This window comes from Marmota flaviventris, chromosome 4 (genome assembly GCF_047511675.1).
Source record: "Marmota flaviventris isolate mMarFla1 chromosome 4, mMarFla1.hap1, whole genome shotgun sequence".
Classification (NCBI taxonomy): Eukaryota; Metazoa; Chordata; class Mammalia; order Rodentia; family Sciuridae; genus Marmota; species Marmota flaviventris.
The window spans coordinates 37,188,200-37,212,887 of NC_092501.1; the positions used below are offsets into that span (position 1 = coordinate 37,188,200).

Genomic DNA, 24,688 nt, shown 5'->3' on the forward strand with positions numbered 1-24,688 from the left:
CTCTTCTTGCACTTTGTCCATTTAAATTTATGGCACCCTATCTTAGTCATTGGAGTAGAGCCATCTTTGGCACTTTTCTTTTTCTCATACCAATTGCTATCCAATCTACTAGCAATCCTGTTGGCTTGTGGAGCATTTCTCTCCACCTCCACTGCCATCACCACCCTTGTCTAAGCCACAATATGTGCACATCATTTTCTTCCTCTTTTAAAAAATCTTTAATAATAATAAAAATAAGATGTACAGAAAGACTACTTGGTAATCTGAGCTAATGTGGAGTGTATGATTTGTTTTTATTTATAGAGTTCATGTACTCCATCCCAGAGTGTTCTGTCCCCATCATCACGTGGCTCCCAACATATTCTTTCCTGTTTGTTCTCCTGTGTCACTTAATCAGAGTCCCTTATTACTGCATATAGCATCTTTTTAGATTATTATTATCTCTTTACCTTATTTTATTATTCTTCATGGCACTTACCACCACCTTATCCATTATATAATTATTTATTCATGGTGTTTCTTCCCATTAAGATATAGGTGGGAACTTTGGCTGCTATACCACGTTTTAACAATGCCTGGCATTTAGTAGGTCCTCAATAAAACTTTCATCGAATGAAATTAGTAAACAAGATGTGCACAAATCATTTTCTTCCTCTTTTCAGAAATCTTTAATAATAAAAAAATAAGATGTACAGAAAGACTATTTGGTAATCTGAGCTAATATGAAGTGTATAATTTATTTGTAGCGTCCACGAACTCCATACCGGGTGTAATGGGTGCCAGCCCTGTAGGAGTTCCCGTGGCGGAGCAGGGGACAGCGGCTGAGAGACCTGGCTGGCACAGCCCGCGGGTAGAGCTGGGGAGGGGTGGGGCCTGGCGACCCACACGCGGCCGCCCCTTCTGCTCAACCTCTCACGGCGCATGCTCCTCTGGGGCCAGGCTCCTCGGCCGCTCGGAAGCGACCCGCCAGGGCCAGGGCGGAGTCGCCGGGGCACTTCCCGGTGACTGGCTGCTCTGGTTGGCTGTGCTAATAGCCTGAGCGGGTACCCGCCTTCCCACCAGGACCACCTCGTTCCCGGCGCCTGCAAGGAGACACTGCGACCAGGAACAGCGGCCCGGGACGACTGCACCGGGTGAGTGCCGACCCCAGCTGTGCGGGGTGTGTGCGATTGCGGGTCCACGTGGGGGTTGGCGGCTGCCTGCGTCCACGGGCCTGGAGACGGGGTTCAACGGCCCCGGGTACTGTGTCCCCGCGCGCCTGGGGCTCCCTGTTTGGCCCTCGGTGCATCTTAACCTGAGATGCCTGCGGGTTCCTTTTCTGCGGCGGGTGAGGCATCCCCCCCCCCCCCCCCAGCAATCTGAATTAGGGGCTTTCCGGAGTGGCTCACTGGTCCTTGGGCTCGCTCCAATTTCCTGCACAGGCCGGGGTCTCCGGTCAGAGAATTTGCCCAGGTCCCCTATTCTGCGGACACAGCTGAAATGCCTGATGGCCAGCCCTCCTTCCTCCTAATCCTTTCCTCCCCTTATCTCCCCCAGGTAGCCTGCCCTATGGCTCTTAATTTGGTAGCCAATTGAGTGGTCAAAAGCAGACTTGAGCATCAGTCCTGGTTAAAATTCCAGCGATACTGCTGTTTGACCAATGGGCACTTTGTTTCCTATGCTGGTGTGACCCGAAGTTTCCTGAAAAGTGGACTTAAGGGTACTGCCATGGGGGTGTTAACTGGCGAGGCAGCCAAAGCTCTGTTTAAGGTCTGACGCACTGCAACAGCTTAGCAGTTATTGTGTTGCTGCTCTTACTAGAGAAGTAAATGACAAGTTGTATTGGGGTCTTTTCTTTTGCCGTGAACCGTTGGACCGCCACATCCCATCATTCAAAACCTATATTGTGCATATAATATGTGCTTGACATTTGGCTTGAGTCCTGGGGATACAAAGATAAATCAACTTTAATCTCTGCCCTCTTGCCTGGGGTGAAATGAAGGCAGGCTAGCGGGCAATTAACTGATTATTACAAAGTAAAAGGAACTGAGATAAAGGTGCTAGGAACCCATAGTAGCACCCGGAGTTCAATCTAGAGGATTTTTTGTTTGTTTATTTTTTTTTCCTCTTTGAACTCAAACAATCTCTTCCTTGATTATAATTGCTCATTTAGAATGTTGAGAAATTAAGTGTTGTGGTGGGAAGAAAACTAACTGGGAGACACTGCATTGGAATAAACTTCAGCTGTCACTGTATGGAATGTCCCCTGGTTTGCTGGTCCAGATTCTTTAGAAAAGATGCTATGTGGACAGCAGCTGCTGCCAGAAATCTTCTTTATTTTAAATTCTGGTAATACTTTTTTTTTTCTTCTTTTCATTCTACTGCTTAATGTGTAGTTGTAATAGAATGGGGAGGTCATATTTATGATAAAAGGTAGCCCCGGGATTAACAGCCCTTCCTAACTGCATAAAGAAAGATACACTTGTAATTAAAAGCAGTGGGCTTGTGTGTCAATGTAGACTCAAGATGTAACATTCCTTCCTAGAATTTCAGGGTTCCCTATTGCTCAGAAAAATAACTCTAGGAGGAATTGCATTAGCAGAAGGGAATCAATTCACTTTTGCAATCTCCTAAGAACCAGTTTCTTAAGACTTGTGGAATATTTGATTTAAACACAAGTCTTTTGAGGTATTATTGACACACAATAGCAGGGCATATTTAAATTGTAGAAGTTTTTAGTTTTCACAAAGGCATTACCCTGTGATCCCATCAATAAATGGGATCTAAAATGTTCCTTGTGTACTCTCTTGGTAAAAATCCCTCCCTCCTGCCCCTGTTCTCCCCAGGTATTGGTCTGCTTTCTTTCAGTACAGATTAGATTTTATTTTCCAAAATTTATATATATGGTATCAAACAATATTTATTTTCTTTCTGTCTTTCTCTTTCTTTTTGGGGGTCTTTTTTATGTAGCATAATTATTTTGGCCACATTTTTGTGTATTTATTCCTTTATATTGTTAAGTAGTATTCATATTCCATAATTTGTTTATCCATTTGGAACATTTATGTTTTTCTAGTTTGGGGCTACTAACACACAAGCTGCTGTAAACATTTATGTACAAGTTTTTGTATGGGCATATGCGTGTAGGTCTTTGTAAGTGATTGTATTTATTTTTTAAAAATGTAGGAAGTCTGGGCCTAGTCCCAACATTTCCTCTAACCATTGGGGAATCCTTAAGAGAATCAATCCCTTCACCTTTACCACCCCCTAGTCTTTGCTATGCTGTCATTTTGAGTCAGAAACTAGGATGAGCTTTGTTGATGGTTGCAGAGTTTCAGGAAAAAGAGGAGCTGGCTCACTCCTTTGTTCTCTGAAGACTCTCTTGTCTTTCGTTTTCACTTTTTCTCTCTTGAATGACAAATTTGAATCCTAACATAATTTGGGGGCAAGAACAGAAGTGAGTAGATAATGGGAGGCAAGAGCTAATGGTGACCAAACTTAAAAACATTTAAATCACAAACAGACAGAGAAAGGTGGAAAATCAATAGTTTCCAGAATTTTCATGGCACGCCTTTTTTCTCATCCTGTCTGCTTCTAAGTTCTGCCTCCTGCTGTCTCTCTCTCTAGGAACAATTTAACTTTGTGGTGAGGAGGCAAGTGATTGTGCCGGGTTCCAAAGGGGATTGTGCCGGGTTATCTGGGGATGACATGCTGGAAGGGTTTTTTGTTGTTGTTGTTTATTTGTTTTTTTAAATATATTTTTTAGTTGTCAGTGGATCTTTATTTTTATTTTTTATTTATATGTGGTGCTGAAAATCAAACCCAGCACGCCACACGTGCCAGGCAAGTGCTCTACCACTGAGCCCTGTGTTTTTTGTTTTTTTTTTTTTAGTAAAAAAGACGTCGCCCTTTCTCCTTCCAGATACAGCTACAGTCATTTGCCTCATATTTATCTTTTACTTGCCCTAAACCTGGTTCAGAATGTTCTCTGAGAACCTCGATCTACCAGCACATTTTTGTGTAGTAAAATTTGGGCAAGTAACAATTAATTTTTTAAAAATACAGAGTGAAAATGCAGTTTTTGTGGTTGGTGGCCTGTTTCGTCCTTGGGATCCTGTATTCTGAGGGGCCCAGAGGGAAGGTGGCAGCTGTGGATCCTGAAGCAAACATGAATATAGTAAGTTTCTCAAAGTCACATACTTTTTAAATGCGACTTATGGTAACTGTTATTTCCTTAAATCCAGTCATGAGAACACAACGACATGAGACCACAACTGTAATGTCTTTATAACTCATTATATTTTTCTCTGAATCTTAGATTCTGTTTGCTAGACTGTTTCCAACAGGTGATATTTAGTTAATGAACCTAATGACTGTTGGAAGTTTCACAGCACCTATTGCAAGAACATAATTTCTGAGTGCTAGTTTTAGAATATATTGAAAAAAAGATCATTGTATAGAATGTTCAGGGAACATACTTAAATATAAAAGTCAAAGTATCTGAAAAAAATTTATTAGAAGAAATAAGCAAAAATAATCCTTTGATTATTTAATGCATTTCAAAGTTTTTAATCTTAAGAAACCATCAAATCTGGAAAAGCCTCATTTTGGCATAAAATATTGGAAAAATACAGGCTAAAGTAAACAGCAACTTTAATATAGAAAATGCAGTGATCCAACTGGAGAATCAGGTAACCTTAGAGACTGAGAAAAATTCATAGTAACCAAGAGAGTATGGCCCTATAATAATAGGGTCCCAAGGTTAAGTTAAGTTCTTATCCCAATACTTTTCTTTTACTTCCCTTTCTTTTAACAAATTCCTTCCCATAAGAATGATAAAATTAAATTCTTCCAAGTACTTATGGCAGAGAGGATAATAAGTACTTTTTATTACATTAATCTGTTAATTCATCTATATTCCATTAAACTACTGTGCCCTTTACAACTTTCCTTATGGAAAAGTGAATTTGATCGTAATTTTAGTTAAAATTTTATTTAAAAATTATTTGTTTTTTCAGCTTTTTTCCCCCTACTGCACCTTGATACTCTAGTGTAATTTTTTAGTTCATTGATAAAAGTGGATTAATTGTTTTATTCCTAGGATTAGAACTCTTAAAACAAGGAGATGTTAGCTGGTGTATTTATAAAAGAAAGGCAAAGAGTATTTATTTGTACCTTGTAATCCGGATGGAAACAATGAGGCCCAAAGCTGTGGTGAAATTTAGATAGCTTTGTGTAGAACATGCTAGAACGATGAAACTGAAGCTGAGCCCAACACCTGTGGCCATGAGAATTTACTCTTATGATGGAATTTTGACTTTAGAGTGAGCAGACTCATATGTGGGTAACAATTGATTTCTTAAATAAAGCCTGGGATATGTCGTTGATATATTGTCTTCTCCTTTGCCTGTTAATGTGGGAGATTGCCTCAGATTCTGTCCATAGAATGCTCTTTGTCCTTTTTCTTACCAGAGTGAAATCATCACTTACTGGGGATTCCCTGCTGAGGAACACCTAGTTGAGACAGAAGATGGGTATATTCTGTGCCTTTACCGAATCCCTCATGGGAGGAAGAATCATTTTGACAAAGGTATGGGTGTTTTCTGAAGCAAGATAGAAGAGCTCTTAAAAGTAATAACATTGCTGGAATTTGGCTTTAGTGTCAGTAACCAAGTTCAGATTTAACTGGGTGAGTTTTAGGCCAAAGTATTAAATGTATCATATTTATTTAATGCATAAAAAATGATTTTTAAAGAAGTAAAGATGACTCAACTAATTTCATATTTTGCTTAAAGGTTCATAGATCAAAGTCCTTTGAGGATATAATGAAATGTCTCCTTTCTTTGTCTTATAAGGAAGCATCTTATTTAATGAAATATTTTGAGTATTAAGTAGAATGAATTCACATAGTTCAAAAATCAAAGAGAATAAAAAGACACACAGTGAAATACCTCGCTCCTATCTCATTCCTCATTTCTCAATTTTTTATGTATGTTTCTGAAATCTCTTTAACATTTTCTGTTTATAAAAATTTTCTTTAGAAATGAGGGTTTAGATTAAATAGGTAACTGTCTCTTCTTTGACAGAAGTTTTATGTGGGGAGGCACATTCTTTACCTCATTGTCTTCCCAAATTGTTAAAATAAACTTAAAAGCCTTTTGTGTTAACATGAGCTTTGTGTCTCTATGTGCTTTGTTTATTCTTAATCTAATATTATTTACCTATTTTTTCCTCCCATAAATTCTAGCTAGAATAAGGTATTTAATAATGCTTAAGTGACTGTGAATAAATGTAATGTTCTTTTTGAAATTCAATTTCTTACTCTCAAAAATTTTTAGAGTTTGTTGCTACAGGGTATTAAGCTTTCTTTTTATAAATGTGGTAAAGAACCACATTTATAAAATGATGAACTGCAGTGGGGGCTTCTTATTTTCCCCTGCTCGGAACACACAAAGCATAAATTTTATGCCAGAGTGAGCATATGATCTTGGTTTTCATCCCTTTTTTATTTCCCTTTAAAGAACAATCCCCTATACTAATATTCATATCCCATATGAAGAAAATATATATGGATTTTTCCCCTCTTAAAATTATCTGACAAATATAACGTAAGTCATTGTTAAAAAGTGTAGAAACTTCAGTCAAACACACTGAGAGAATGTATTTCCTCTTGTCTTTCTGTGTCCACCTCCTGGCTTTTCTTTCTATCCACACAGGACTCTCTGCCCAAGGTGTATGTATCACACTTGCAGGTGAAGGCGTGGTGCCCTGGAAAACAAATAAAGCAAACATGAGTCTTGATAGAAAGGAAGGAAGAAGTGTCAGGTGATCTTAGTGCCAGAGTCGGGTCTGCCCCTGACTGCTCATGTGCTTCACCTCTGTGTGTCTGGGAGTCCTCCTCTGTAACAACAGTTGATTGACTGGGATGATCTCACAGTTCCTATTTAATTGTTATCACCCTCTGGTTCTCTGGGTTATATTTTTTTACTCTTTTTTTGTGGGGGTAGGGGTGTTGGTAAATGGGGAAGTCGGTTTTCAGAATAGGGAACATAGGCCAAAAGTGCTCTAAGCTAAGTGTGGCCATAGCATTAGATCCCCATCTTCTTTCTCTTTTCTGATGAGGTCCCCCCTCCCCAACAAAGGATCACTGACTTGGATATCACGCTTGCTGTGAGCTAAACTCAAAAGGAACTTTTCAAGGAAATCTGTGATGAAGAACTCAGTTCTCTAAAGGAATGTTGATCTTCCTAAGAACTGAATAGGTACTTTTGAGATTTGCTGGCCCAAGACAAAACTTGGGGCAGAGGCTCTTACTGTCTTTCATGTCTATTCAAGAGCAGTGTTTCTAGTGTTGTTTCTTTGGTTCATTAAAAAGCAAAATAGACAAAAAACAAAGCAAAACCCAAAAAAACCCATAAGTTTCTTAGACCCAAAACAGAACTCTTCTATTGCATGTCACTTCTGACTTCCTGTTAATAGCACCATTACCCTTCCAAAGACCTAGATTGGAAACTGCAGAATCATTCTCGATGACCATCTTTAAGCAGCTGTCAGGTCCTCTCTGAGCCACCCATGCTACATCTCATCAGTTCATCACTTTCTTGCTTTTCCTGACCACACCTTAAGTTCTTGTTGCCATTTAACTGGGCGCCCCTAAATAAGCTCAGAAGCCGAGAGAGGCCCAAGTGACTTCCATTTTCAAGTCCCCATATATTAAAGCAAAGAAAGAATTTCAAAATGGAAATGTGGAAATTTAGTATGATTTAAGAAATGAATGCTTTTAATATCCACAGAATAATGCTACACATCTGTACTATTTACAAGTAATTATAAGATATGTTAAAACATTATTCACTTTTTGGGACCCCATTCTTTGTGGCACATGAGTTTTCAGCTAAATGGTGAACATTTTTCAATTCTGTTATGGACTCCTCTGGTAGTGGGCATATCCTCACCCTGTTCTCATCTATCTTACATGGCTTTATAGGATGAAGTTACTTAAAACCCAACTATAATTATGTGTTTTTGCTAAGTGACAGTCTTCAGGGATCTAGTGGGTGAAGACACACACCTTTCTTTTATTTTTTTATTTTTATTTTTTTTATAATTTGTATTGTTGGTTGTTCAAAACATTACATAGTTCTTGATATATCATATTTCACAATTTGATTCAAGTGGGTTATGAGCTCCCATTTTTACCCCATATACAGATTGCAGAATCACATCAGTTACACATCCATTGATTTACATATTGCCATACTAGTGTCTGTTGTATTCTGCTGCCTTTCCTATCCTCTACTATCCCCCCTCCCCTCCCCTCCCCTCCCCTCTTCTCTCTCAGCCCCCTCTACTGACATTCGTTTGTCCCCCTTGTATTATTTTTCCCCTTCCCCTCACTTCCTCTTGTATGTACTTTTGTATAACTCTGAGGATCTCCTTCCATTTCCATGCATTTTCCCTTCTCTCTCCCTTTCCCTCCCACCTCTCATCCCTGTTTAATGTTAATCTTCTTCTCATGCTCTTCGACCCTACTCTGTTCTTAGTTACTCTCCTTATATCAAAGAAGACATTTGGCATTTGTTTTTTAGGGATTGGCTAGCTTCACTTAGCATAATCTGCTCTAATGCCATCCATTTCCCTGTAAATTCTATGATTTTGTCATTTTTTAATGCAGAGTAATACTCCATTGTGTATAAATGCCACATTATTTTTATCCATTCATCCATTGAAGGGCATCTAGGTTGGTTCCACAGTCTAGCTATTGTGAATTGTGCTGCTATGAACATCGATGTAGCAGTGTCCCTGTAGCATGCTCTTTTTAGGTCTTTAGGGAATAGACCGAGAAGGGGAATAGCTGGGTCAAATGGTGGCTCCATTCCCAGCTTTCCAAGAAATCTCCATACTGCTTTCCAAATTGGCTGCACCAATTTGCAGTCCCACCAGCAATGTACAAGTGTACCCTTTTCCCCACATCCTCGCCAGCACTTGTTGTTGTTTGACTTCATAATGGCTGCCAATCTAACTGGAGTGAGATGGTATCTTAGGGTGGTTTTGATTTGCATTTCTCTGACTGTTAGAGATGGTGAGCATTTTTTCATGTACTTGTTGATTGACTGTATGTCCTCCTCTGAGAAGTGTCTGTTCAGGTCCTTGGCCCATTTGTTGATTGGGTTGTTTGTTCTCTTATTGTCTAATTTTTTGAGTTCTTTGTATACTCTGGATATTAGGGCTCTATCTGAAGACACACCTTTCTTAATATTCTTCCTGGCCATTATCTGTAACTTTCACCTCCATCCTATGTGGTGGTGGTCCTTGGTTGGCTACTTGGAGTATTTGTGGGTTGTTTTCCACTGTTTGCTATTTGCTAATTCCTTAAAGGAACTGAAATTCAGAAATTAATCATTTATGAGGAAGTGATTCTATTTTCCATCTGCTCAGCCTATTTTAGAAAGTCATAGGACTAAAAAAATCTCAGATTTCTGCTTGGGTGCTCTGATTTAGAGAGCTTCTGGTTTTAACATACTCCCCTGGTAGATCTGAACGTATCTAGACCTTTGTGTTCTAGGACAGCAACCTCACTTTGTTGAGTGAGACAGCCAGGCTCAAAAGGCAAAAGAGATTTGTCTCAGGTCAAAGGGTAATCTGTCTTCCAGTCTGACTACAAATTCAGAGTTCCTTAATTTGAGAATGAAGCCTTATGTAATCAGTATTGAGCAAGTTGATCCCATGATAGTCATAATATGTATTTTATTTGGCTAAAACAAGTAAATGCTGGTTGAATATTCATCTAGGACCGAATATTAAGGAAGGAATATTTCTTAACCCATTAGACCCTTGCATTGTTTATTTTTAATTGGAGCATTAAAAATAAAATACATTAAACAGTAACAGGGACATGGATTACTCATTTCCTAATTGGGAAATCAGCCAATCAAAGAAAGCACCAGAATGGCACATGTGTCTCTGAGAAGTTATGTATCTGATGGCCCAGTGGGTGAAGTGGCATTCTGGACACTAAGGACCTGGAGTAACTACGGCAGCATGCAGGAACAGGCCTCTCAACTATGGCCTATGCAGACTCTTCAGGGGTTGTCCATTGAGCTTTTTGGGTCATCCATGAAAATCCACAGCATGGCTTATGAGTTAAGTTTTTGGAAGGGAAGGCCATCACCCTGTGTTTTGCTTTGCTTGTTTATTTTAGGATGCTGGATGGTTTCTGGATTTTTTCCTTCCTTGCAGAAACTCTTCCCTCCTAAAGAATCCATTTTTTAAAAATAAATTCTCTAATAAACTACATGTAGGCCTTGATTATCTGGTGTGTAATTCCTTGCCTGCAGGGGCATTGAACAGATGTGAGTTCATTAATTAGTGCCTGAGCTTGGTGACTAGAGTTGAGCTCATGCCCAGGCTCACCAGGGCCTCTGATGTGCATTGGATAGGGATGTGAATTCAGATCTTTTGCCTAATGGGGAAATATACCTCGGTGTCAGCTGCACTGTTTGTCTCATATACCCAGGTTGGGGCTGGAATATCAGAGGGTCAGGGTAGAACAGAAGACTGTATGCTCCTCCCTCCCCCAGCCCTCTTCTTCTTCCTGGCCAAGTGCTAAATGTCACTTGTCAGGAGGATTTCCCCAGCTGCTCAAACCAGGTCAAGCCCTTGGGCTACATATTCTGAGTTCTCTGTGTTCCTTTCATATTAGTTAAGACAATAAACTCAGATAGGCAATCAATAATGTCTATAATCTTTGTCTTCCCTAATAGACTATGAGCTCGTGGAGGCTGAAGTCTTTTCTGACTAATTTGCTTGTTAATTGGTCCAACCCAAGGCCTCATCTGTGCATGAACCCTCTTGCAGCCTTCCTGGGATTGGATAGAACAAAGTATTGAGACTTCATAGTATCATTGCTCTAGGCCACATTTGGATTAAGGATTCTCTACCTCTAAGCTCCAAATAATTTGTGGGTTTATTATGGTGAATAAAACTGGGGAAGCTATATTGCCTCATGGTTAAGTATGATTACATTAAAACTTATTAATTAATATGAGTACATTAAAACTGTCAGCCCTTGGCTTGAATTTTGGTTCTACTACCTTAACTAGCTGTGTGACTTAGTAGCTCCTTACTTTGGGTTAATGAAAGTCTATTCTTCCCCCACTTTTTTTGTGGTGCTGGAGAACTAATCAAGAGCCTCATGCCTTCTAGGCATATCCTATACCTGTCAGAGTGGCCCAGGGACTTGGGGTTGGTCCAGAGCCGAAGGTCTATCTTGCTGAGTATTAAACTTTTCTGAATTGCTTAGTGGTATGGACCATCCTGGGAAGTATAAAATGAGGGACAATACTGATTTTGTATCACTCAGTATGAAGTAGTGGGAATGTGTGTATACCTTATCCAAAGTTCTTGTTGCCATTTTTTTCTAGAACTTGCCTTTGCAGAGAAAGAAGGCTCCCTCTTGTGAGATATGCAGGCTTCTCTCAAATTAGCAAGGAGCTAGGCTGACCCTCTGGGGTGGGGGAACCAGTAAGCCTTGGCTGTCAGGCTGGGGAGAGCCTTATGGTCCTGGGGCAAGGCAAAGACTTAGCTCCTCAGACACACCCAAGAAATCAGCTTGAAAGGTAGAATTCTGGGCTTTATTTGAGAACCTTAGGGATGGACCTCAGGGAACTGAATGGTTTACAAGCTCCCCAGGATAGTTTGATGAGCAGCCAGGTTTAGGAGTCACTGGGTAGACCCTGAATAAATGCATATCCATAAAATACTGCAAGCAATTTCATAAAGGAGTTTGGGGATTCTCTGAAACCCATACATGGGAATGTTAGAACTTAAGAACTCTAAGGTAGATGGAAGCAAGGCTAAAAGGATGCTTGAAATTAATCTTGAAAATAATCATATCCCTCCCAGCCTCACCTTCCCTAAGGAGTCTATCAGTGAGTGGTGAAAGTCAAGCACGAGAGCCATGCTGCTTTCTGTGGTATCCTGGCTCCCTATTGCTGACCCTGGGGCTGTGGCCAGCTTCCTTAGCTGCACTTTGCCTCAGAGTCCTCATATGAAAAATGAGGATAAGGGCTAGTTGCTGACTACATTAGAGTTCTGTGACTGCTTTAACAAATTACCACTAACAGTGTGGCTTAAAACAGCAGTCCCCACCCCACCCCTGCCCCCAGTGTGGAGATTGAATGCTGGTGTGCTTTACCACTGAGCTACTTTCCCAGCCCTTTTTATTTTTTTAGTTTGAGACAGAGTCTCCGTAAGTTGTGAGATTCTTGCTAAATTGGCCAGGCTAGTCACGAACTTGAAATCCCCTCCTGAGTAGCTGGGACTTCAGCCATATGCCACTGTGCCGGGTATCAGTTTTTTTTGTTTTTGTTTGTTTGTTTTATTCTACAGTTCTAAAGGTTAGGGTATTGGCAGGGTGCTGTTTCTTCTAGAGCCTCCAGAGGAAGATGGGTTTTCATTGCCTTCTCCAGCTTCCAGAGGCTACCTGCATTCCTTGGCTCCCAGGCCCTTGCTCCATCTTCAAAGCCAGAAGTCTGCACCTTGCAATCCCTCTTTCCTTCCAGCCCTGTCTCCCTTTGATAAGGACCCTTGTGGTTACATTGGGCCTACCTGGATAATACATGGAGATAGCCCCATCTCAAGATCCTTACCGTATCTGCAAAATCCCTTTTGCCATCTAAGGGAATATATTCTCATGTTTGGGGAATTAGGATGTGGCCATCTTTGGGAGTCCATTATTCTACTCATATCAGCTCAGCTGTTAGGTGACTTATGTGAGATAATGCATATAAAGTGACTTATCTGAGATAATACAAATAAAGGTAATACATATAACACATGATTGACCCTTGCTGTAATTATGATTATATCTCCACTTCATCTTATCTTTCCTCACTGTGCTTGTGTTCTAATGATGTTTACTTCATTTATATATTTTTATTATCAGGGACTGTTATTTCTTGAGCTTTTCCATGAATACCCATACTTCAGAGAAGTTAAGGAAGTCTTATAGGGTTTCATGGCTGGTGAGAACCTAGGGCTGATTCATGCTAACACCCTCAACTTTGGCCTCCTTCCTCCTTGTTCTGGGTTCTTCCCCAGGCAAGGCTGTTTTTTCACAAATGTTTTAGATGGAAGTGGAGTCCATCAGGACTCAGTGTCATGGCAGAGAAGGTCATTGCCTTAGAGGGGAGAGGAACTTCCCTACCCACCAGGTCATCTTCCTCCTGTGGAACCACATTCAGTTTCAGAGCCCAAGTAATCCTTCCTCACTTCCATCCATGTCACGGCCTCATCAAGTGAGTAGCACTGTGATGAATCACTACCATGCTGCTTCTCTTAGCCACCCTGGTGCTGCTTAGGCCACCATGATGAGATCACTGGCCCCAGCTCTCCTAGAGCCAACTGCACTTTAATGATGAGTGAATTTTTGTGATTGTTATTGTCACTTATTTAGAAGTTTGTAATTTCAAAATACCTTCTCTCTCTCTCTCTCTCTCTCTCTCTCTTTCTTTCCTTCAGTGAGGATTTGGGTCTTCCTCACTGAAGGCAGGGAGCCTGCCCATAAGGTTCCGTGTCCACCACAGTGCTTTGAGGATAGAACTTTCATAGCAAACTTCATTTTATTAATGTGGCATTAAGACGGACGTTTAAAGGGAAAGAAATAAATAAAGCAACTGTTTTATTTGCTTTCTATTGTCTTCACCCAGGAAGAATGTCAGATGTGTGGACCTGAGAGTGCAGAGGCCTGCAATTTTGTGATTAGTAAATCTTAGGAGTCATTTGGAATGTTGGTTTGGAGTCCTATTATTTTAACTACACGGGGGAGTAGCACCCCTATGCTATCACAGATCCAGGGCATGTCACTGATGTTGTCATGGATGTGAACAATGCCTCCTGGAGCTGACTACCAAGACCACCTTACATCAAAGGAACTATCATTTAAAAACAATTTATTAATTGCCAAATACTGTTGGCCTTCCATATTTATAGGGTTTGCATCCGTGGATTCAGCCAACCAAAGATTGTGTCTATACTTAACACAGTTATTTTTCATTATTCCCTAAACAATACAACGAAACAACTATTTACAAAGTATTTACATTGTATTAGGTATTATAAGTTATCTAGAGCTAATTTAAAGTGTGTAGGAAGATATATGTTAGGTTATATGTGTACCCTGTGCTATTGTATATAAGGGACTTAAATGTCCACAGTTTTTGGCATCTGCCCAAGAAGTCCTGGATCCAATATGCAGTAGACACCCAGGAACCACTACATATATTAGGACATGAGCAGAAGTAAAAATGTTCCAAGTCACTTTCAGTCTTGTCATCCTGACGAATCATCCTTATTTTTCCTTGATATTTTAAACTCCTTCTCATAGACCTATGTTATTTTTGCATAGCTGTAGTTAGTCTGTAATTTTGTATCTTTTTTGTATCTTGTCTCTTTTTTTTTTTTCTTTTAATGTTGTTATAAGCTTCTCTGTGCCATCACAGTCCCTGTCATTGTTGATGGCTTAATGATTGCACCATGTGGATTGCAATTAATTATTCAACTGCTTGACAATTAGCTTATTTCCAGTGATTCACTGTTATAAAAGATGAGCAGAAGCAAAGGGAGCTCCCATTTGTTAATTTTGACCTCTGTATCAGTCCCTGTGCTTGACAATGACCTCATTTATTCCTGTTAATTATTTATGGAACATAGACTGGTTAAGCAGATTAGCAATATGAACTGATGTATTTGAACTCTTCCTGTGTGTCAGACACTTTGCCAAGAACTTCTCATATAGTATCTATATCTCATTCTCCCTAGAAGGTACATATTAACATTTCAGTTGGCAGGGATGACCTACGTTTCAAGGAATGTTTAAATACCTTGCCTAATGTACTATATTAGAACTGGGAAAGGACAGATTTGAACCCAGGTTTGTTTGATTCTAAAATTCACAGTCAATTCTGTGAGGTTGATGTTTTTCCCCTCCTGCTTTTCTTCTCTGCTGTGTCCCCAGTGCTGGCACGTGGTTGGTGATGAAAAAAAGTTTGTATGAGGAGTGACTGAATGGCCTCAGCACCATAAATGGGTTGAAGTCAGGTTTATTTTGCTCCCAAGTCTATGCTGTCTCAGTTACCAATGAGTAGAAAATAAATTCATATGAGCACACATTTGTGAATTGATATGCCTGTGATTTTTTTTCCTATTTAACTCTTTTATTCATTTTACTTAAAGATTTTTTTGTATTGGATTTTTTAATAGTTTTAGAAAAGTTTTAGGTTCACCACAAAATTAAGTAGTAGAATGCTATAACCAAGGACATTTGGTTACTTCCAAATTTTGGAAATTATGAATAAAATTATTATAAACAGCAATATACAGAGACTTCCCATTGCCTCCTGCTCCCATACATGCATAGCCTGCCTTTTTATGAATATCCCCCAATTGAATATATGTTACAGTTGATGAGCCTATATTGTTTCATCATTATTACCCAAAGTCCATAGTTTACATTAGGTGCTCTCTTGGAGTTGTACATTCCAAGGGGTTGGACAAATGTATAATGACATTTATCTACTACTATAGTATTGTTCAGAGTTTCACTGTTCCCCCAATTCTCTTTGTTCTGCTTATTCATCCCTCACTTCCCTTCCCCAACACTTGTGAGCCACATCCCCAGCCCTTTTTTGTATTTTATTTAGAGAATTGCTTATGACCTTGTTGAGTTGCTGAGGCTGGCTTTGAATTCAGGATCCCTAGCCTCAGCCTCTGGAGGCACTGGGATTACAGAGTTCATTTCCTTTTAGGACTGGTTAAGACTTCACTGTCCATATACAACACATTTGCATCTACTTACTGAAGGACATCTTGGTGACTTTCAAATTTTAGCAACTATGAATAAAGCTACTGTAAACATCCACATGCTGAATTTTGTGTGGAAATAAGTTTTCAAATCCCTTGGGTAAAATCCCAAGAACCATGACTGCAGAATTGCAAGGTAAGGGCTGGGGTTGTGGCTCAGTGGCAGAGAGCTTGCCTAGCACATGTGAGGCACTCAGTTCAATCCTCAGCACCACATAAAAATTAAGTAAATTAAATAAAGGTATTGTGTCCATATCCAACTAAAAAATATTTTTTAAAAAAGAATTGTATGGTAAGTTATATTTAGTTTTTGTAATACACTGCCAAACTCATTTCCCATGTGGTTGTACCATTTTACATTTCTACCAGCAATGATGAGAGTTCTTGTTCCTCCACATTTGTACCAGCAATTGGTATTATCAGAGTTTTCAGATCTTGGCCATTCTAGTAGGTATACAGTGGTATCTCATTGTTGCCAGTGTGATTTTTTTCTCTTGCTTTATTTTGTTAGCTATCATTGTGAGAAACATAATTACTGCAGCAAACTGTAGAAACATTTTGTATGTTCTTAAAAATGTATTCAAATTTTCTTTGATAATTAAGTCAGTGTGCTTTGTTACCAGACTTGCAAAAAATAGTTCATTTTGCTGCTACCTTGTCAGCCCTATATATTTTTTTAAATCCTTATTAATGTTATATAGGAGTACGTTAATACTTCAGTGTTTTAATTTCTTTCTTTATTTGATTTGAGATCTTTCAGCAATAACCTGTTTGGCAAAGAATGGTATTTGTTTTGAAGTTGGGGCTACTACTTCTTAAAAATGAATGTCTTTCAGGTCCCAAACCAGTTGTGTTTCTGCAGCATGGCTTGCTGGCAGATGCCAGTAATTGGATCACAAACCTTGCTGACAACAGCCTGGGCTTCATTCTTGCTGATGCTGGTTTTGACGTGTGGATGGGGAACAGCAGGGGAAACACCTGGTCTCGGAAACACAAAACTCTCTCACCGTCTCAGGATGAATTCTGGGCCTTCAGGTATGTTTGAGTTGATTTTGATGTGGATCTCTTCCCTTCAGGTTCTTATAGAAGAAGCACAGGAAACTCAGCAGAAGAGCCTGATAGATGAGTCACTCTGAAATTGTATGAGAGGGAACACTGATGTCTCTTGAAAGGTTTTAGACCTTGCCAGGAATTTAATAAGTAGCAGTTAGGTAAAGTATAAGTAAATGATTAGGTTAAGCATTCAGTTCATGGCTCAGGAAGGTGAGGCAGGAGGATCTCGAGTTCAAAGCCAGCCTTAGCAAAAATAAGGTACTAAACAACTCAATGAGACCCTGACTCCAAATAAAATACCAAGAAAGGGCTGGGGATGGGGCTCAGTGGTTGAGTGCCCTGGGGTTCAATCTCTAGTATAAGATTGATAAATAAACAAATAAATAAATAAACAAACAGATAGATAGATAAATAAATAAATAAGAATTTGATTCATTTAGGAATTCTGATGTTATTTTGGCATTCTTGGTGGTGTGGGAACTGCTGGGTAAATGTCTCCCCATAATCTTTCTCTATTCTCTATAAACACATACCCCAGATGTTTCCTGTCTTCAGAAATCCTCCTCTTCTCTCTCTTACTTCCAGCTCTACTAATTAGTTGCTGTATGACACTGGGTATGTTGCAAGATCCCTCTATGACTGCTTCCTTATTTGTAAAATTGGGATAATAAATACCTATCTCATAAAGTTATTGTGGGCTTAAAGGAGAACATACCAGGAAAGAACCCTCCATGGGGCCTGGCACATTGTTATGTCTGTGGTAGCAGTTGGTCCATCTATCCCTGACATGCATGCACACACACATACCTCATGTTTAGGTTCAGGGCTATCTTGGTGTATCAGGTTAAGAGAAACTTGGCACTCTGGATATCTTCAGACTTGCTTCTCATTTCTAAAACTGGAGCGTCCTTAAGGACATGAAACATAAGAATGAGAGCTTTTACCCAAAGGTGTATATACATATGTTTATTGTGATACTATTTGTAATAGTGAAAAATTGAAAACTACTTGCATGCATGTCATCAGTAGTGAATGGAATGACTGAACAAATAGAGTGTGGTATACTAACATAATAGGATGAGATTAAATAACTGAAACTCTAGGCACCAATGTGGATGAAGCCAGATACAGAAGAGTAAATACTACATAATCTCATTTTTAGAAAAAGTCTACAATGGGTGCAACAAACTTGTGTGTGGGAGACCAACCTTGTACATGACTGAGTCACTCCCTGGCTGGGTGATTGAGGCTTCAGGCAGTAAATGCCGCTAGATGCCCCGCCCTTCTTGGGTTCAAGGGAGTGTGCCTTCTTACAGCCCCATGGGTGTAGCTATGCTCACCTGTTCCTTTGTAATATTACCCCTTGCCCTGTTTAGGATAGAATGTTCCATGGAAACACCCTTTTGTGTGTCCCCTTATCTTACTGTACCCTTAGGTATGGACTACCTAGATGTCAGTCAACCTGCTGACAGCAGACATCATGAAGATAGACTCAGCTCCCTGAAACCTGACCCCTTGCCTCATTTGAATAGCTTCTCCTCAATAAAAGGGGTCAGTGCTTGTGTGTGTGTGTGTGTGTGTGTGTGTGTGTGTGTGTGTATGTGTTCTCTCTCTCTCTCTCTCTCTCTCTCTCTCTCTCTCTTTCTGCGGACCCTTAAGGTCAGAGGAGCTGTCACAGCAACCCCAAAGAAAAAGGTATTTCTGTCTCTTGTGTGGTTATTTCGTGCAGCCCAGTTAGCCCAGTTCCCCTGGAGTGACCCCCGAGTGTTTTAGCCATGAACAAATCCCGGCAGTGTTGTGAAATATTAGGATAATAGTAACCTTTGGAGGCACTAATGGAGGGGAGTCCAAGGGGGCTCTGTGGTCCTGGTGATGGTCAGTTTCCTGAACTCAGTGCTTGTTTACTTAGCTGTATTCAGTTTGTGATATTTCCTCAAACTTCATGTTTACTTGTGTGCTGATCTATTTTGTCTACTTTTTCAATGTAAGAATTTCTATTTTGGATTATAGTTTCGATGAGATGGCAAAATATGACCTACCAGCTTCAATTAACTTCATTCTGAATAAAACTGGCCAAGAAAATGTGTATTATGTGGGTCATTCTCAAGGCACCACAATAGGTATGTATATAATAAAGATTAGAAATTGATATATCTTTATTTTAAGACATTTACATTTATATATTTATGTTTGTTTTTAAACATGAAATATAAAAATAATATAATAATAAATATAAAAGTAATAAATATAATTATATTTATAATAAATATAAAAAATATATTTATATTTGTCATGTTTATTTATTATATCATAATAAATATATCAATTATATTTATAATAAATATATAAGTTATATTTATAATAATAACAATAAATATAAAAGTAATGTTGGTTTAAATGCACTTGTTTTTTTTTTTTTTAATGCCAAGCAGAAATCATGAATAGGGCAAGGAATTTGGGTAATATTCTATGGAAATTCAGACTTTAATATAAATCACCAAATATAGTATATTAATCTGTTAAAATAAAAAAAAATTAATGCAAGCCACATCCTATTATGTTAAGCAATATACAATGTGAAAGGGGAGGAAAAAGAAAGTTTCCTAAAGTTAGAGACTTCAAAAAGTAATCAAGAAAATATGCTAACTTTTAAAGTTAATTGAAGGGTTGGGGGCTAGCTCAGTGATAGAGAGGTTCCCTAGCATGTGCAAGGCCCTGTGCTCAGTCCCCAGCACTGCATAAATATGTAAATAGATAGATAAATAAATAAATAAGTAATATAACTACCTACAAGGGTGACAGGTTATACTTCAGAAATAAGCAGTTTTAAAAGCCATATGCATCTTTTATTTATGCTGACTGTAAAAGTAATATGATTTATTATAAAGAAAAATTAAAAATTTTACCAAGTTGAAAGAAGATACAGATTACCCATAATTCTGACAGGTTAATTTCCCTAATAAGGGCCTAAGGTCCTATCCCATAATTTATTTAGTTGTCCCTTTTAGTGTGCACTGTGACTAATACCTTTATGTTCACATCACATGGTCTCCTTAGGATACACTCCTGGGAGGAGAATTACTATTTGGAAGGTATGAATACTTTTAACATGTCACTGTATATGGTTCAGTCATCTCACTCTCAGAAAAATGGAGCTTCACATTCTTTGTTTTATTTCTTCTTTTATGACTAGTTTACTTATATCCTGTGCCCTGCTATTTTCTTTTTCTTTTTTTTTTTAGAGAGAGAGAGAGAATTTTTTAATATTTATTTTTTAGTTTTCGGCGGACACAACATCTTTGTATGTGGTGCTGAGGATCGAACCCTGGCCGCACGCATGCCAGGCGAGCGCGCTACCGCTTGAGCCACATCCCCAGCCCCAGTACCCTGCTATTTTCTAAAGTGACATTTGGGGGCCAAGTGGCAAGAGGTGACCTGAGACAGGGCTAAAAGATATCTTAAAACTAAGAAACTCTAGATGTTTGTGCTCCTTTCGAGTCACCCTTGGTGTCTTTAATGTGACTGTGAATTGGGGATGGAGGGAGGTGGTGGGGAATGGAGGTGGCGGATGGAACCATACAAATAGTCTTCTAGTTCATATGTTTAAAGGGAGAGGGAAGATCGTCCATTCTTCTAGCCTGGATTTCTTCCCATGCATGTCCAGGTTGAGATTTGAAACAAGCAGTTAAAAATGCTGTATTTCTAGTTTAATGGAATTCAGCCCTTACACACACGAAGGCTTTTTGCCTCCTGAGGGCAGACTTGCTTGCATGGGCCACGTGAATCCTTCTTGTCTTTCCCGAGAAGGAAGTCCCAGAAGGTAAACTTTCTATCTTCCTTTTGTTCCAACAGGTTTTATAGCATTTTCACAGAACCCTGAACTGGCCAAAAGGATTAAAGTGTTTTTTGCATTGGCTCCTGTGGTCTTAACTCATTTCTGTGAGAGCCCTCTATCCAAATTAGGAAAATTGCCAGATGTTCTCTTTAAGGTAATTGGGCCCCCTCCCCCCAGATTTCCTCTTCAGAGTTGAAGAATGCTGCCACTGGAGGGGCCTTCTGTGCCACCCTTCTCTGTGTTTGTTATTTGAGAAGTGGGCTTTTCTCTCTCCCTTCACCCCTACCTCCCAGGAAGGGGAGCCCAGGGAGCTATATCATTGACTGTGCTACAGTCACCTGTGCTCCTGGTTAGCAGATTAGCAAGCCCTAGGTAGGTACGCTTTATGACATTTTTGCAGTGACAAAAACTGCCCGATGACTATACTCAAAAGACCTAAAAACTGCATACTACAGGGACACAGCCACATCAATGTTTATAGCAGCACAATTCACAATAGCTAAACTGTGGAGCCAACCTAGATGGATGAATGAATAAAAAAAAAAATGTGGCATTTATACACAATGGAATATTACTCAGCACTAAAAAAATAACAAGATCATGGCATTTGCAGGGAAATGGATGGCATTAGAGCAGATTATGCTAAGTGAAGTTAGCCAATCCCTAAAAAACAAATGCTGAATGTGTTCTCTGATATAAGGGAGGTGACTCAAAATGGGGTAGGGAGGAAGAGCATGAGAAGAAAATTACCTCTTAGATAGGGAAGAGAGGTGGGAGGGAAAGGGAGGGAGAAGGGGAATTGCATGGAAGAGGGAAGGAGACCTCCTTTGTTATACAGAATTCAGGTATGATGATGTGAGGGAAAAAAAAAAGAAGTGTCACATTAGATTGGGTAGAGAGATGTGATGGGAGGAGAGGGGATGGGAAGGGGGGGATAGGAAGGACAGCAGAATAAAATAGACATTATTATTGCTGTGGGTATATACGTGACTGTATGACCAATGTGATTCTGCAACCTGTACACTCAGAAAAATGAGAAATTATATCCCATCTGATTCAAATGTATGATATGTCAAGATCATTGTACTGTCATGTATAACTAATTAAAACAAATTAAAAAAAGAACTTGTGTCATATTAAAAACTGTGTCAATGAAAAAAAAAAAAACAAAAAAACAAAACTGCCCGATGGCACAGTTCTCAGGACGTATTGTTAAGTGAAACATGACTACTTAAAATCTATTGTAACATAGCTCACAGGCCATTTAAGACTTTCACAGGGAATACAGGCTATATTCTGATCTCAAAACCCAATACTAACACTGCATCATGATTATGCAGATGAGATGTTGCCCCTCTGACCAAATTTGCATTTAGTGCCTTGGGTAGTTGAAGCTTTGATTTTCATTAAAAGCAGTTCAGAAGTTACATGTAAAGAGCTCCTCAATTACTAAACCTTCTCCATGTGCCTTCCTCAGAATTAAGTAAAATCCTCTCTGGAGGCCTTTTCCTATAGACTTCACATGTAAAGTTGTACACGTAAGAGATGTGCCAAGAGAGATATATGGCTGTTTTAAGGTAAATGGTATCCAACTATATAGATTGTTCTGCATGTAATATGTTCCCCCCCCCTTGGAGAGCTATTATGTTAAATCACTTTCTTTTTAACTGCTGCATAATATGTTTTGGATTAAAGGGAACTATTTTACTGGACTTACATGGTAGATGTAATTTGCTATTGTCAAATCTTTTTGCTGTTTTTTGGGAACATCCACAGAGTGAATTTGGAGAAATGAAATTGCCGTGTCATAGGAATATATGTTTTTAATTTAATTTAATCTTTGGAGATTATGATTTAGTAATTTTGTGAAAATACAAACTCATTCCCCTTTGTAACCCCCATTTCACCTTGGAGATGGTGTTTTGTAAAATCTGGAGCAGGACTCAGGGTTCAGTGTTTTTATAAACACCTTCTATGATTCCTGATGCAAGCAAATTGGTCTAATAACCACTGTTTTAAACAATAGTGCTTTATATTATACTGAGAGAGTAAAAAATGAATGAATAGATATACAAAAACCTTTGAATAAAACCTATGAATTAGCTGTTCCGAAAAATACATGTTGCTTTCATGAAAGTAGAGTAATCCTTTTTCAAATATAAAGGATAAATTATAAAGATATCAAATTGATAAAGCAGGTCTACAAATGTATAAAGGAACATTTTTTTTTTCTTTATCTGCATATACTTCCTGTAGGCATATAATTTTCAGTGAAGTCTGCCACAGTAGTGCCTGGTCCTTTGTCAGTTAAAAGGAAAGCTGGGTTTGTATGATTTAGGTCAGTGATGAATCACCCTGTTAACTTGTGATTAGTAGAGACTTTCAAAACTATGTGCAATTGTTGCATGTGACCATTATGGGGACTTAAAGCCAGGAGTTTTAAAAATTACGGCTTTTCACACTTCATGACTGTGAAGTCTCTATATGTGGTGTTTACTTCTGGTTAACCCCAGTTAATTCCAACATAGTTAGTCTGGAGAAGGGGAATATTCACAAAGACCTGATACCTGTCTTCACATATTGGTTATCTTATAGAAGACTAACTTGACAGATCATAGGCTGTCAATCCTTGACCAAATTTGCTAGAAGAAAAGTTGAATATGGCCCCATAAAATGTTATAAATTTAAATTATGAGATATTCACATAGCAATCTTGATAACTTTTTTTTTTTTTTTTTTAAAGGGGATGAAAAAAGGAAGTTGTTCTCCACACTCCCCTATGGATTAGTGATAAGTCAGAAAAAGTAGTGGCTACAAGTAGCAGTGAGGCTGAGCCTAAGTGCTCCACAGTTCAACATTCCCTCCTCTTCAACTCTCAGGCCATTTTTCATTGACAGTTTCCCTCACTTGTATTGGCATGCTTTGCCTTGTACTCTGTTGCTAGGTCCATGAGGATGAATCTGTTTTGGGCCTCCTCTAGTGTTAATTTGCTGGCCATCGTTGGCATTCCTTGGCTTGAAGAAGCAGCATCCCGATTTCTGCTTCTGTCTCCATTTGGCATTTTCTCTGCGTGCATGTCTACCTCTGTGTCCAGATTGCCCCTTTCTGCATTTAGGCCTACCTTAACGACCTCATTTTAACTTGACTCCTCTATCAAGCAAGACCCTTTCTCCAAGTAAGGTCGTTCTGAGATACTGACCATTAAGACTCCAACATCTAGGGAAACATAATTCAACCCTTAAAATCGCCTCTGGAGGCATTTGAGTTTCCCATTCCTATGAGTTTCTCCAACTGGCATACAGGAGTAAGAGTATAAAGGGGACAGATTCCAGTTCAATATAAGGAAGATCTTTTTCCTATTTCCTGTTTTCTGTATATGAAGATCTGCCTTGAGAATGTCATGACTGTTCTGTTGGAATTTGTACAGATTCGGTGACCTTTGGAGACTGTTGAATAGAGGATTTGTCACTATTTAAGTTATAATATTTGTAAGTTATTCTAATGATTCATTTCTCTTTGAAAACACAATAGGCATGGGACTGGGGTTATAGCTCAGGGGTTGGCAAACTTCTTTTGCAAAGAGACAGATAGTAAATATATTTGGCTTTGTGGGCAATATGGTGTTTGTTGTAAACCCCACACGCTGTTGTATTGAGAAAGCAGCCAGAAACAGTACATAAAGAAACATTGTGCTTGTGTGACAATAAAACTTTACTTATAAAAACAGGCAATGCTGGGGAAAGGTGTAAGGGGAAGTAATTGTTTAATGGGAAGAGAGTTTCAGGCTAGGAAACACTTTTTCAAAAATTCTGGAGATGGATAGTAATGATAGTTGTATAGCAATGTGAATGTAGTTAATGCCATTGAATTGAACATTTAAAATGATTAAAATTTTATGTGTATATATATATATATATATATATATATATATATATATATATATACTGAGAGAGTAAAAAA

General features: G+C 39.0%; 1 protein-coding gene across 1 annotated transcript in view; it reads left to right on the forward strand.

Moving 5' to 3' along the window:
- The first annotated feature begins 970 nt into the window (after positions 1-970).
- LOC114096442 (lysosomal acid lipase/cholesteryl ester hydrolase) overlaps positions 971-24,688 on the forward strand; it is a 34,513-nt gene continuing 10,795 nt past the window's right edge. The window contains exons 1-6 of the mRNA XM_027939948.2: positions 971-1,133; positions 4,045-4,156; positions 5,452-5,569; positions 16,677-16,875; positions 18,904-19,013; positions 20,746-20,882. Coding sequence (XP_027795749.2) covers positions 4,052-4,156; positions 5,452-5,569; positions 16,677-16,875; positions 18,904-19,013; positions 20,746-20,882 — 669 coding nt within the window. The 5' untranslated portion in view covers positions 971-1,133; positions 4,045-4,051. The remainder of the gene's footprint in view (positions 1,134-4,044; positions 4,157-5,451; positions 5,570-16,676; positions 16,876-18,903; positions 19,014-20,745; positions 20,883-24,688) is intronic.